We start from the raw sequence: 10,864 nt of genomic DNA, 5'->3' as shown, positions 1-10,864 counted from the left end.
CTCCAAGACATAGCCACGGTCGATCCTGTTGATGTTGCTACTTGAGAAGTCGAAGGGTTCTCCACGTTTCTTTCTTCCTCTCTATCACCGACTCCCCATAAACACCTGTCAAACGCCAAATTGAGCCATCCTCTTCCTTCACGTCCACGTCAACATGCCTCTGCCCATACGAACGAAGTGATATATTGAGCCCTCGCCGCCAGAACATTGCAACTCCCCGGCTTCGACCCACCGGGTTCCAGGCGGATAAGTTAGCGAGCCCTAACTTCCACCGGAACCGATCCAACTCCTTCTCTGTGAGCCTCATTTCTGCCAAAAATAGCACATCAGGATCCTCCGCCCTCCCCAACTCGAGGAGAGATCGAACTACCGGGCCGTTCCTGAGCCCCCGGCAGTTCCAACTGATGATTTTCATTGTGTCCGGCGGGGCTGCTCGGACAGCCCGGCCGATATCTTATCAACATCAATGTTGTTGTTTGCTGTTCCCTCCGTACATTCGCCCACTACCACTCCCTCCTCCACCAGCTTCCCTCTCTTAGCATCCACCTCCATCCCTACCTCGCCCTCCTCATGGCATCTCTTGTGTCCCAGTATAGGCTCGCTGTTGTGCCCTGCGTCCCTCTTAATTTCCTTCTTCCTGGGAATCCGATGGAACGTCCCCCCTTTCTTCGGGTTTTGCTTTTCGCCCGCCCCCACCTTGCCCTCAGCGGACGCCCGTGGCTGTGTTACTGGGCCATTCTTCTTTTCCTCCACTTGCTCCTTAGGGAGCGACATCTGTGATTTCTCCTTCAGCTTGGCATGCTGCTCAAGCAAGGCCACCTCTTTCCCCTGGGTCATGTTATCACATGTGACCGGAGCCTGTGCACCAGCCTCATTCATATTCAACTTCCTTGGCTTACCACCATGTGCCGCCTTATTAGTCATCAGCTTTGCAGGACTCGTGACTTCCTCTTTCCCATCAGCTCTGCCTCCTTTGCCATCTCCCTCCCGAGCATCCTCCTTCCTCCAAGATAAGCTATCACTGCCACTCCCACTCCCCATTCTTCCTCCTGCACGGCTATACCCATATTGCCGGAATCCTCCTGCACTGCCCCCCCTTCCCTCCCAACTGCGGTCTTCCTCATGAGCAAACCTCCTCTTCCCCCCATCTGCTCTAAGCCAAGGGCCAAATTGAGGATCCTCACCTTTCTTCATCTTGATAGAGCACTCCTTGGCCACATGTCCGATGAAGCCGCATGTATAACAAAAGTCAGGCAAGAACTCATATTCGAAGCGACATCAGAGACTTTCTTCCTCCTCACCCTCCTTCCCATCAATACACATGTCCTTCTTTCTCTTATGTGATTCCTTCACATCATCATCATCTAGGGTAAACCCTCTCATGATTGGCTTCTCTATGTTCATCCTGATTTTCACCCGTAAAAATTTGCCAATTGCTCTCCCATCCACACCAGCATCCACCTCAACAAATCGCCCGATGATGTTGCCTATCTCCTCCGCTATGGTTTCATTCATCATACCAAGAGGAAGACTGAAGATTCTCACCCATATAGGGATGTCGTTGAAATCATAGTCCTCTATTCTCTTTCTTGGATCATAGTCCTCCACCACCACAAGATCTTTATCGAACATCCACGACCCGTCCTCAAGTGCCTTCCGCTTACCAGACTCCTGTTTGAAGGTGAACACAAACCTATTATCCCCGGCCTCCTTGCAGTCAATTCCTTTTATCGGGCACCAGATCCGCCCCAAGGAGAGGCAGATCGCATCTGGATGAGCCGGCTTCTCGGACACCACTCTCCCCACCGCCTGAGACTCCGATCCCTTCCCTTTCTCCTTTCCCCCCAGCCGGATCTTGACCCCTTTTCTCTCTTCCTCCGACAGCTTGAGACTCCTCAACATCCCTGCTACTCCCTCCATCTGCCTCCTATCGGCCCAGAGCCGCCGCCGAGCACCTCCTAGGGTTTTGGTGTCTTACGACCGTGCGTCCTAGGGAGCACACAGAAGGCTTTGGTGGTGGGCTTTACGACGAGGCTCGCTTGGATGCGAGAGACGGACGATCAATCGATCGAGGACAGGGCGATGGCGATCGATCGCAGACGAGCGCTGTGGATGAGGAAGAACGCCCGAAACCCTAATCGCCCCGCAATCGACGGAGCGATACGCAAACCGTCACCAGGTGGGACGGACCAGCTGCTGGCCCGCTCCTGTGGGTTCTGAGAACAACGCAAGGAATCGCCCTGTTGTTTATTTAGTTACCGGTCATTTCACGAAGATGATGGAATTCGATCATTTATACTACGTCGAGTGCGCAAGTAAAAATGTGCAATGTCAGTACTACGTAAAAACTTGGTCTGGGAGTGGGAGTGGGAGTGGGAGTGATGATGATGTGGTAGGCGCGCATGCGGGGCAATAAGGCCTTGTACAATGGGAGATGCTTAGGGAGGTGCTTAGAAAAATAAACCGGGTTTTTCTGAAGCACCGGTGCCTATTTCTATAGGAGAAATGCTTAGTTAAGCGTCTACCCTGTACAAATAAGCATCGGTGCTTAAAAAAATTCTGGTTTATTTCTCTAAGCACCTCTCCTAAGCATCTCCCATTGCACAAGGTCTAAGGCCACGTACGATACGAGAGAGTCGTTCATTCCGCACGTCCCGTCCATGACGAATACTGTATGTCGTAGTGCACGTAATTTTCGGTCCACTCCACTCCCCTATCCATCATTTACGTTTGATCCTGTCTTGTAGCTGGAGAAGACAGCAGCGGCGGCAAGAGTGACATTTACTCATCAGTCGTCACTAAGACAAAGGCCATGCTTTATTTCATACTTGTCCGCCACACAGGACTGCCGAGGAAAAACTCATTCAGACCATGATGTGGATCAACGAATTATTAAGCATGCGCCCTCTTTTAGTTTAGAAGAAAAGACTGCTAGGCCATCAGTGTTCAAATATATTGTTCAGCTCTCTATCAGTTTGGACTTTTAAAGCAATTGGTTGGAGCATGAATTTAATAATGACATGGGAGCCGAAATGTCTTGAGTTGAGTGGATCATAAATTTAATAATTAGGACATGTATAAACAGCTTAATCTACGATAAGTGTACTAAAGCTCCTCCAAAAATGTTTTCTTGGCAAAATTAGCGAGAAAAGGTAGGCATCCATGAGTTACTACCTAGGAGGACCAAACAAATCCAAAAGTAAACTTTGTTTCTTCCAGTACAGCTAGTTCTCTGGCCTGTCTATAAATAAGGCAGAACCCAAGCCAACCTGAGGCACCGCAGCTCCAGAACCACAAGCCAAAACGCAGAGCAGCAAGCAAACCACAGACCAAGACAAGGTCTCAAGAGAACAAGAGAATGGCGGCCATCATCTCCACCTCCTACTTCTCCTCGCAGCCGCATCTGCCGGCGTCCAGCGCCACCGCTACAACCAGCATCAGCAAAGGCCGGCAGCCGCGGAGGCATCGGACGGGCAGCTGCGTCATGCTCGAGGCGGCCTCCGGTGGTGGCGCGGTGGGGAGGACCAGGAGCCTGACGGAGGAGGACCTGGAGGAGCTCAAGGGCTGCCTCGACCTCGGATTCGGATTCTCCTACCATGAGATCCCGGGCCTCTGCGGGACGCTCCCTGGTCTGGAGCTCTGCTACTCCATGACGCGGAGGTTCCTCGACGAGCAGAGGACTCTGGTCGGGCAGCTGGAGCCCGCCGCGGTGGCGGCGCCGCCCATCCCGGACTGGAAGATCTCCGGCCCTGGTATGACTTGTTCACATGTAGTAAAGCATGTTAGGGAAATCTGTTTGATTTGCTATTCATTTGATGATGACATTCTGTTTTCTCGGTGATTAGTTTCTTCTTCATGATAAATCTCATGGCTGATCAATTACCGTTGGCTTTGATAGGTGATGATCCAGACCAAGTGAAAGCTCGGCTCAAGTATTGGGCGCAGACAGTGGCATGCACAGTCAAACTCTGCAGCTAGTGGAGGTCCGGACAAGGGAGTCTGCCGATTCATCCCATGACATGGCGCTATGATGGGCTGAAGTTAAGGTGGCCGAAGCTGAAAAAATCTGCTTATATGGCTGAGAATTGTGCGTACACTAAGGAAACGCTTCCGATGCGTGCTATCGGGACAACGTAACAGAGCGGTGCTTTTCAAAAGCTTCGGAAAGAGAGACGACTTATGACACCACGGAAGAGTAAGAAATCTCGACGCAATATGTCGTCGGAGCTATTCTCTGAAAGCATCAGAAGCTTGCCACTCTCATTCATCATGGGTGATCTAAGTAGTATGCAATTCTAGAGACCTGCTAGTGATTCTACTCTTCCCTGTAAAATGATGATTAGGTGCTCCACTTGGGTTGTGCTACGTCGGGTTGAGCTTTAAAACCCGTCAGTAGATTTGCTCAAGTATGGCTTTGCTCTCATGCTCCTTCGAGCAGTGATTTGCTTTTAACCAGTAGACACTGTACCCGCAGAAAAAAAAACAGTAGACACTGTATAAGACTTTGATGAACATATGCGAAGGTGTAGAAACAGTTTGCTCTAAAACAAATTTCTGTGTCCAGCTTAACAAGAAGTTGTGGCTGTTGTGATTGTGGATATCATATGATCCCACTAAACTGAATATAAGAAGTGTCAAGACTGCGAGGAAAAACATTGGCCACCTAACTAACTGAGCACTACTGACCGAAGTATGATAATCAGACTAAGAATGCAGGGGATCCCATGAACACATATATTTCATAATTTTATTGGATTTACATCGGTGCCAAATGGAGAATAAGACGTGATCCCGAACAGATGACAAGTATTGTTTGTATATATAAGGGCGTTTTGGCTCTTGGGAGCATATGCTCCCAAATGAACAGTAAATTCAAAATAAATAGTAAATAAAATTTAAAAGATCTGAATTTTTTCGTAGATGTTCTTGTTAGTGTAACAAGAGTGCTTGCCAATTTTCATGCGAAACGGGATGACGGTGATTCGTCGGTGAAAACAACACTAGTAGAAAAAGGACCTAATATGAGACACATTAGTGCCGGTTTGATTTTGAGCCGGCACTAATGTGTCCAATAGTGCTGGTTCCAACGGCTAGCCGGCCGTTCTCATTAGTACCGGTTCGTGGCGAAACTTTAGCACCGGTTCGTGCCACGAACCGGTACTAAAGAGGGTGGTGACAAGGTGTTGTCAGTCTGGGGCCCCTCCAGCACCTTTAGTACCGGTTCGTGGCACGAACCGGTACTAAAGGTCGACCTACATAAACCCTTCGTCCAGCCGAGCCACTCTGTTCTTCCCCTTTCCCCTCACATCCTCTGTTCTTCCCCTCTCTTCATCGAGCTCCTCATAAAATTTGCCCAAAATTTGTCTAGATTTGAAGGCCCCCATCCATTCAAATGATCACACAGGTTAGCAACTTTGTCCTTTCAACTCTCATTGCTAGATTAGCTCTTGCAATGCTTTGTATAGTGATTAATTTGGGAGGAATTATATTTGCTAGTATTTGATTTATATGCAATTTGAGGTCAAAAATAACACTTAGTTTGCATATGTAGGTGTGGTTTACTTAGTGCCTTCTAAATCTCCGTCGTAACCACCGTCGATCGTCCGCACCGTCCCGTCGCCGGCACCACTTTGTGGTGAGGCTCTTGTTCATGAATGTTTTACATTACCAAATTGATGTTTGTGTGATTTGGATATATAGTTACTCGTATAATTATCTTACCCGTATGTTGTTTGTTATACATAGTGCCATGGTTTTGATATCCGTCCCCGTCGGCCCTCGTCCTTGTTATGATTCGGATGTGGTATATTCTCTTTTAAAACTAGTTGTTGCATTTCGTATTTATGACAAATTATGCCCATCAAGTTGACATAGATATTTTTATGTAGGAGGTATGTGAACTGAAAATTCCAACCGACCCTATTGTCGAGAGGTTAAATTTAGTTGAAAGAAAAAACGAGTATTTGAAAGAAAAACTGAAAAGAATTGAGGAGGAGAAGATGGAATTGGAGTTGCATGTTGCCGATGTCGTCGATGATCACAAGATCAAGATGGAGAAAATGAGGTTGAAGATTAGAAAGATTAGAAAATATGCCATTGATAGTGTGGCTTGGTATCATTATGCTGTTAGATCAATTGTTACCTTAGTTGCGATCTTCATCGCATTTTTTGTTGCATTTAAATTCTTTAGCTAGAGAGTTATTTGTATGTTGCATTTAATTAAGTGTTGTATATGAACTTTATGTATGAACTTTATGTATGAACTTGTATTAATTTGGTCTATTCGGTGTTGTGTAATGAAGATGAGCCGACAATGGATGTATGATGACAGATGCTCTCCCGAGTTCATTAATGGCGTGCATACTTTTCTTCTTGCCGCTGAGGCAAACAAGCGGGCGGATGGTTTTATGCCTTGTCCATGTGCTGGCTGTAAGAATGGTCACAGTTACTCTACGTCAAGAACCATTCACGTCCACCTATTTGAGTCCGGTTTCATGCCCCACTATAATGTTTGGACCAAGCACGGAGAAATGGGGGTTATGATGGAAGACAATGAAGAAGCAGAGGACGACGACGGCTATCCTGGCCATGGGTTCCCTGAATACGATGATACAACAGTGGGGAAAGAAGCTGAGCCGGCAATGCAGGAAGAAGCTGAAGAAGAGGCATCAGATGAGCCCGCTGATGATCTAGGTCGGGCCATTGCCGATGCAAAGAGAAACTGCGCAAGTGATCTGGAGAGGACGAAGTTGCACGCATGTTAGAGGATCACAAGAAATTGTTGTACCCGAATTGCGAAGCTGACAAAAAAAAGTTGGGCACCACACTTGAATTACTGCAATGGAAGGCAGAGAATGGTGTATCTGCCAAGGGATTTGGAAAGTTGCTGGTAATGATAAAGAATATGCTTCCAAAGGACAATGAATTGCCCGAGAGTACGTATGAAGCAAAGAAGGTTGTATGCCCTCTAGGGTTAGAGGTGCAAAAGATACATGCATGCCCTAATGACTGCATGCTCTACCGTGGTGAGTACGAGGATTTGAACGCTTGCCCGGTATGCGGTGCATTGCGTTATAAGATCAGTCGCGATGACCCTGGTGATGTCGAGGGTGAGTGCCCCAGGAAGAAGATTCCTGCCAAGGTGATGTGGTATGCTCCTATAATACCACGGTTGAAACGTTTGTTCCAAAACAAAGAGCATGCGAAGGTGATGCGGTGGCATGCAGAAGACCGTAAGAAAGACGGAAAGTTGAGAGTACCCGCTGACGGTTCGCAGTGGAGAAAAATCGAGAGAAAGTACTAGAAGGAGTTTGCAGGTGACCCAAGGAACGTATGGTTTGGTCTAAGCGCAGATGGCATTAACCCTTTTGGGGAGCAGAGCAGCAACCATAGCACGTGGCCTGTGACTCTATGTTTGTATAACCTTCCTCCTTGGTTGTGCATGAAGCGGAAGTTCATTATGATGCCAGTGCTCATCCAAGGCCCTAAGCAACCCGGCAACGACATTGATGTGTACCTAAGGCCATTAGTTGAAGAACTCTTAAAACTGTGGAATGGAACATGTGTACGTGCGTGGGATGAGCACATGGGGGAAGAATTTGACCTAAAGGCGTTGTTGTTCGTGACCATCAATGATTGGCCTGCTCTCAGTAACCTTTCAGGACAGACAAACAAGGGATACCGCGGATGCACGCACTGTTTGGATGATACTGACAGTATATATTTGAATAGTTGTAAGAAGAATGTGTACCTGGGACATCGTCGATTTCTTCCGAGCAAGCATCCCATAAGAAAGAAATGCAAGCATTTCAAAGGTGAGGCGGATCACCGGACGAAGCCTCGCCACCGTACTGGTGCTGATGTACGTGATATGGTCAATGATTTGAAGGTAATCTTTGGAAAGGGTCCTGGCGGACGACCTGTTCCGAAGGACGCTGACAAACGCGCACCCATGTGGAAGAAGAAATCTATATTTTGGGACCTGCCATATTGGAAAGACCTAGAGGTCCGCTCCGCAATCGACGTGATGCACATGACGAAGAATCTTTGCGTGACCCTGCTTGGCTTTTTAGGCGTGTATGGGAAGGCAAAAGATACACCAGAGGCACGGGAGGACCAGCAACGTATGCACGGAAAAGACGGCATACATCAGGGTCAGGCCAGCTACGCTCTTACCAAATAAGAAAAGGAAATCTTCTTCGAATGCCTGCTCAGCATGAAGGTACCGTCTGGCTTCTCGTCGAATATAAAGGGAATAATAAATATGGCAGAGAAAAAGTTCCAGAACCTAAAGTCTCATGACTGCCACGTGATTATGACGCAACTCCTTCTGGTTGCATTGAGGGGGCTTCTACCGGAAAACGTTCGATTAGCCATTGTGAAGCTATGTGCATTCCTCAATGCAATCTCTCATAAGGTAATCGATCCAGAAATCATACCAAGGTTACAGAATGATTTGGTGCAATGTCTTGTCAGTTTCGAGTTGGTGTTCCCACCATCCTTCTTCAACATCATGACGCGCGTCCTAGTTCACCTTTGCGAAGAGATTAACATTTTGGGTCCTGTATTTCTACACAATATGTTCCCCTTTGAAAGGTTCATGGGAGTCTTGAAGAAATATGTTCATAACCGTGCTAGGCCAGAAGGAAGCATCTCGAAGGGCCATGAAAATGAGGAGGTCATTGAGTTTTGTATTGACTTTATTCCTGACCTTAAGCCGGTTGGTGTTCCTGAATCGCGGCATAAGGGCAGACTGGAAGGAAAAGGCACGCTAGGAGGGCATCAAATAATATGTATGGATGGGCATTCTCTCACTGAAGCACACTACATATTTCTACAGAATTCCGCCTTGGTGGCTCCGTATATGGAGGAACACAAGAATTTTCTACAGTCCAAACACCCGGAGAAGTCTGAAGACTGGATTACACGCGAACAAACAAGGACTTTCGCCGGTTGGTTGCAGAAACGTGCCCTGAATGATGGCGATATTCAAAATGACATGTACTCGCTGTCCCAGTTACCATCTTCGAATATAATGACTTTCAAAGGGTACCAGATAAATGGGAATACATTTTACACGATCACCCAAGATAAGAAGAGCACCAACCAAAACAGTGCTGTCTGCTTTGATGCAACAACCAACACGGGAAAGAAAACATATTATGGTTACATAGAGAACATATGGGAACTTAACTATGGATCAGGTGATTTGAAGGTCCCTTTATTTCAGTGCAAATGGATCAATATGACATGAGGCGGGGTAACGGAAGACCCGCAGTACGGAATGACAACATTGGATCTCAACAATCTTGCGTATGCAGACGAACCATTCGTCCTAGCCAATGATGTGGCGCAGGTTTTTTATGTGGAAGACATGTCTACCAGGCCGAGAAAAAGAAAAGATAAGGAAGCGAATGGATCATACGACGAGCCAAAGCGCCACATAGTTCTTTCAGGAAAAAGAAACATCATGGGAGTGGATGACAAGACAGACATGTCAGAAGATTACGAAAAGTTTGATGAAATTGCTCCATTCATAGTGAATATTGACCCGAGCATCCAGTTAAATGATGAAGATTTTCCTTGGCTACGGCGCAAAGGGACACACGAGAAGAAAAAGTTTCACACCCAAAGATCTGGGATGTGATCGGCTTCACTATCATCACTTTCTTCTGTGCAGGAGGGAATATTTGTAATAGTTAGGGTAGTTAATTATGTGTTTTGGCATTTGAAACACGAAGAAATTTTATGTGCAAACAAATTCTTTTCATGCATTTACTGATTTTTTTCCAGCTAAATGACCCTGAAATTGAAAAGCATTTGAAATGAACTCAGAAAAGGTTGATAGTTGTCATGGTATCATAATTTCATACAAATAGCATGTGCAAAAAAGTAGAGAGGGTTACGGCAAAAACTGGATACACTTCGTGTACAAAATGGACAATCTCTTTCGAAGTATCAGGGTTTCCGACGAAAACTGAAATGTTACAAAGGCATTTCATTTTTTAAATAACCTAAGCATTACCAAATTGAATATAATGATAAAACACACTAATATTAAACATAAGAAAAAAGAATCACTGAAAAAACTTTTTTCAAAGTTAAGTTATTCACAAACTTGTGATTCACACAAATTTCAAATAATTCAAAATTTAAACTATTCAAATTTCAAAACTACCGGCACTAACAGAAAGTTTGTAATTTTTTGTACCTAAAGCAAAAATATTCACAAAGAAACTCTAAATACAGCAAAAAACGACTCAAAAATAAATAAAACAAAAATAAATAAAGCGAAAAAATTAAGAAAATAAAAAAGCCCGCCTACTGGGCCAAAGCGGCCTGCATACGACTAGGAACACAACCTTTAGTTGGGCCAGGATGCAGGCCCGCAAAGGCCCAGTAGGCCCACAGGGCAGAAGAGGACAGGTAGGCCCAGTAGGCCTGCTTAGGAGAGGAGCTCAAGAGAGCTACCGCACTGGGGCTTATAAACCAGTGCGGTAGCCCCTCGGGTAGCGAGGTGGGACTAAACTTGTGCACCGCCTGGAGCCAACGCACCCCCTTTAGTATCGGGTGGTGGCTCCAACCGGTACTCCCTTTAGTACCGGTTGGAGCCACCACCCGGTACTAAAGGGGGTGCGCTTCCCGCCGCTTGGCCTGGATAAAATAGACCTTTAGTACCGGTTGGTGGCTCCAACCGGTACTAAAGGTCCATCCTATATATACAACACTTAAAAAAATTTAGTTTCCCTCTGTTTCTTTCCTCTGTTTCCTCCCTCCGTCGCGCCGCCCTGCCCCGATCGACGCCGTCCCCATCGATGTCGCCGCCTCCGCCCCTTGTCGTTGACCCCGGCCGTCCCCGCCCCTC

General features: G+C 46.6%; 1 protein-coding gene across 1 annotated transcript; it reads left to right on the top strand.

Annotated features, from left to right (window-relative positions):
- The first annotated feature begins 3,279 nt into the window (after window positions 1-3,279).
- Window positions 3,280-4,569, top strand: LOC119277866. Its single transcript, XM_037559201.1, has 2 exons — window positions 3,280-3,752; window positions 3,899-4,569. Exons 1-2 carry the CDS (start codon window positions 3,359-3,361, stop codon window positions 3,976-3,978), a joined length of 474 nt encoding a protein of 157 aa, XP_037415098.1. The 5' UTR covers window positions 3,280-3,358; the 3' UTR covers window positions 3,979-4,569.
- Window positions 4,570-10,864: the final 6,295 nt, after the last annotated feature.

Source organism: Triticum dicoccoides, chromosome 3B (genome assembly GCF_002162155.2).
Source record: "Triticum dicoccoides isolate Atlit2015 ecotype Zavitan chromosome 3B, WEW_v2.0, whole genome shotgun sequence".
NCBI classification, from domain to species: domain Eukaryota; kingdom Viridiplantae; phylum Streptophyta; class Magnoliopsida; order Poales; family Poaceae; genus Triticum; species Triticum dicoccoides.
The sequence above is the reverse complement of the archived record's forward strand: the minus strand, read 5'-3'. Positions and strand labels throughout refer to the sequence as shown.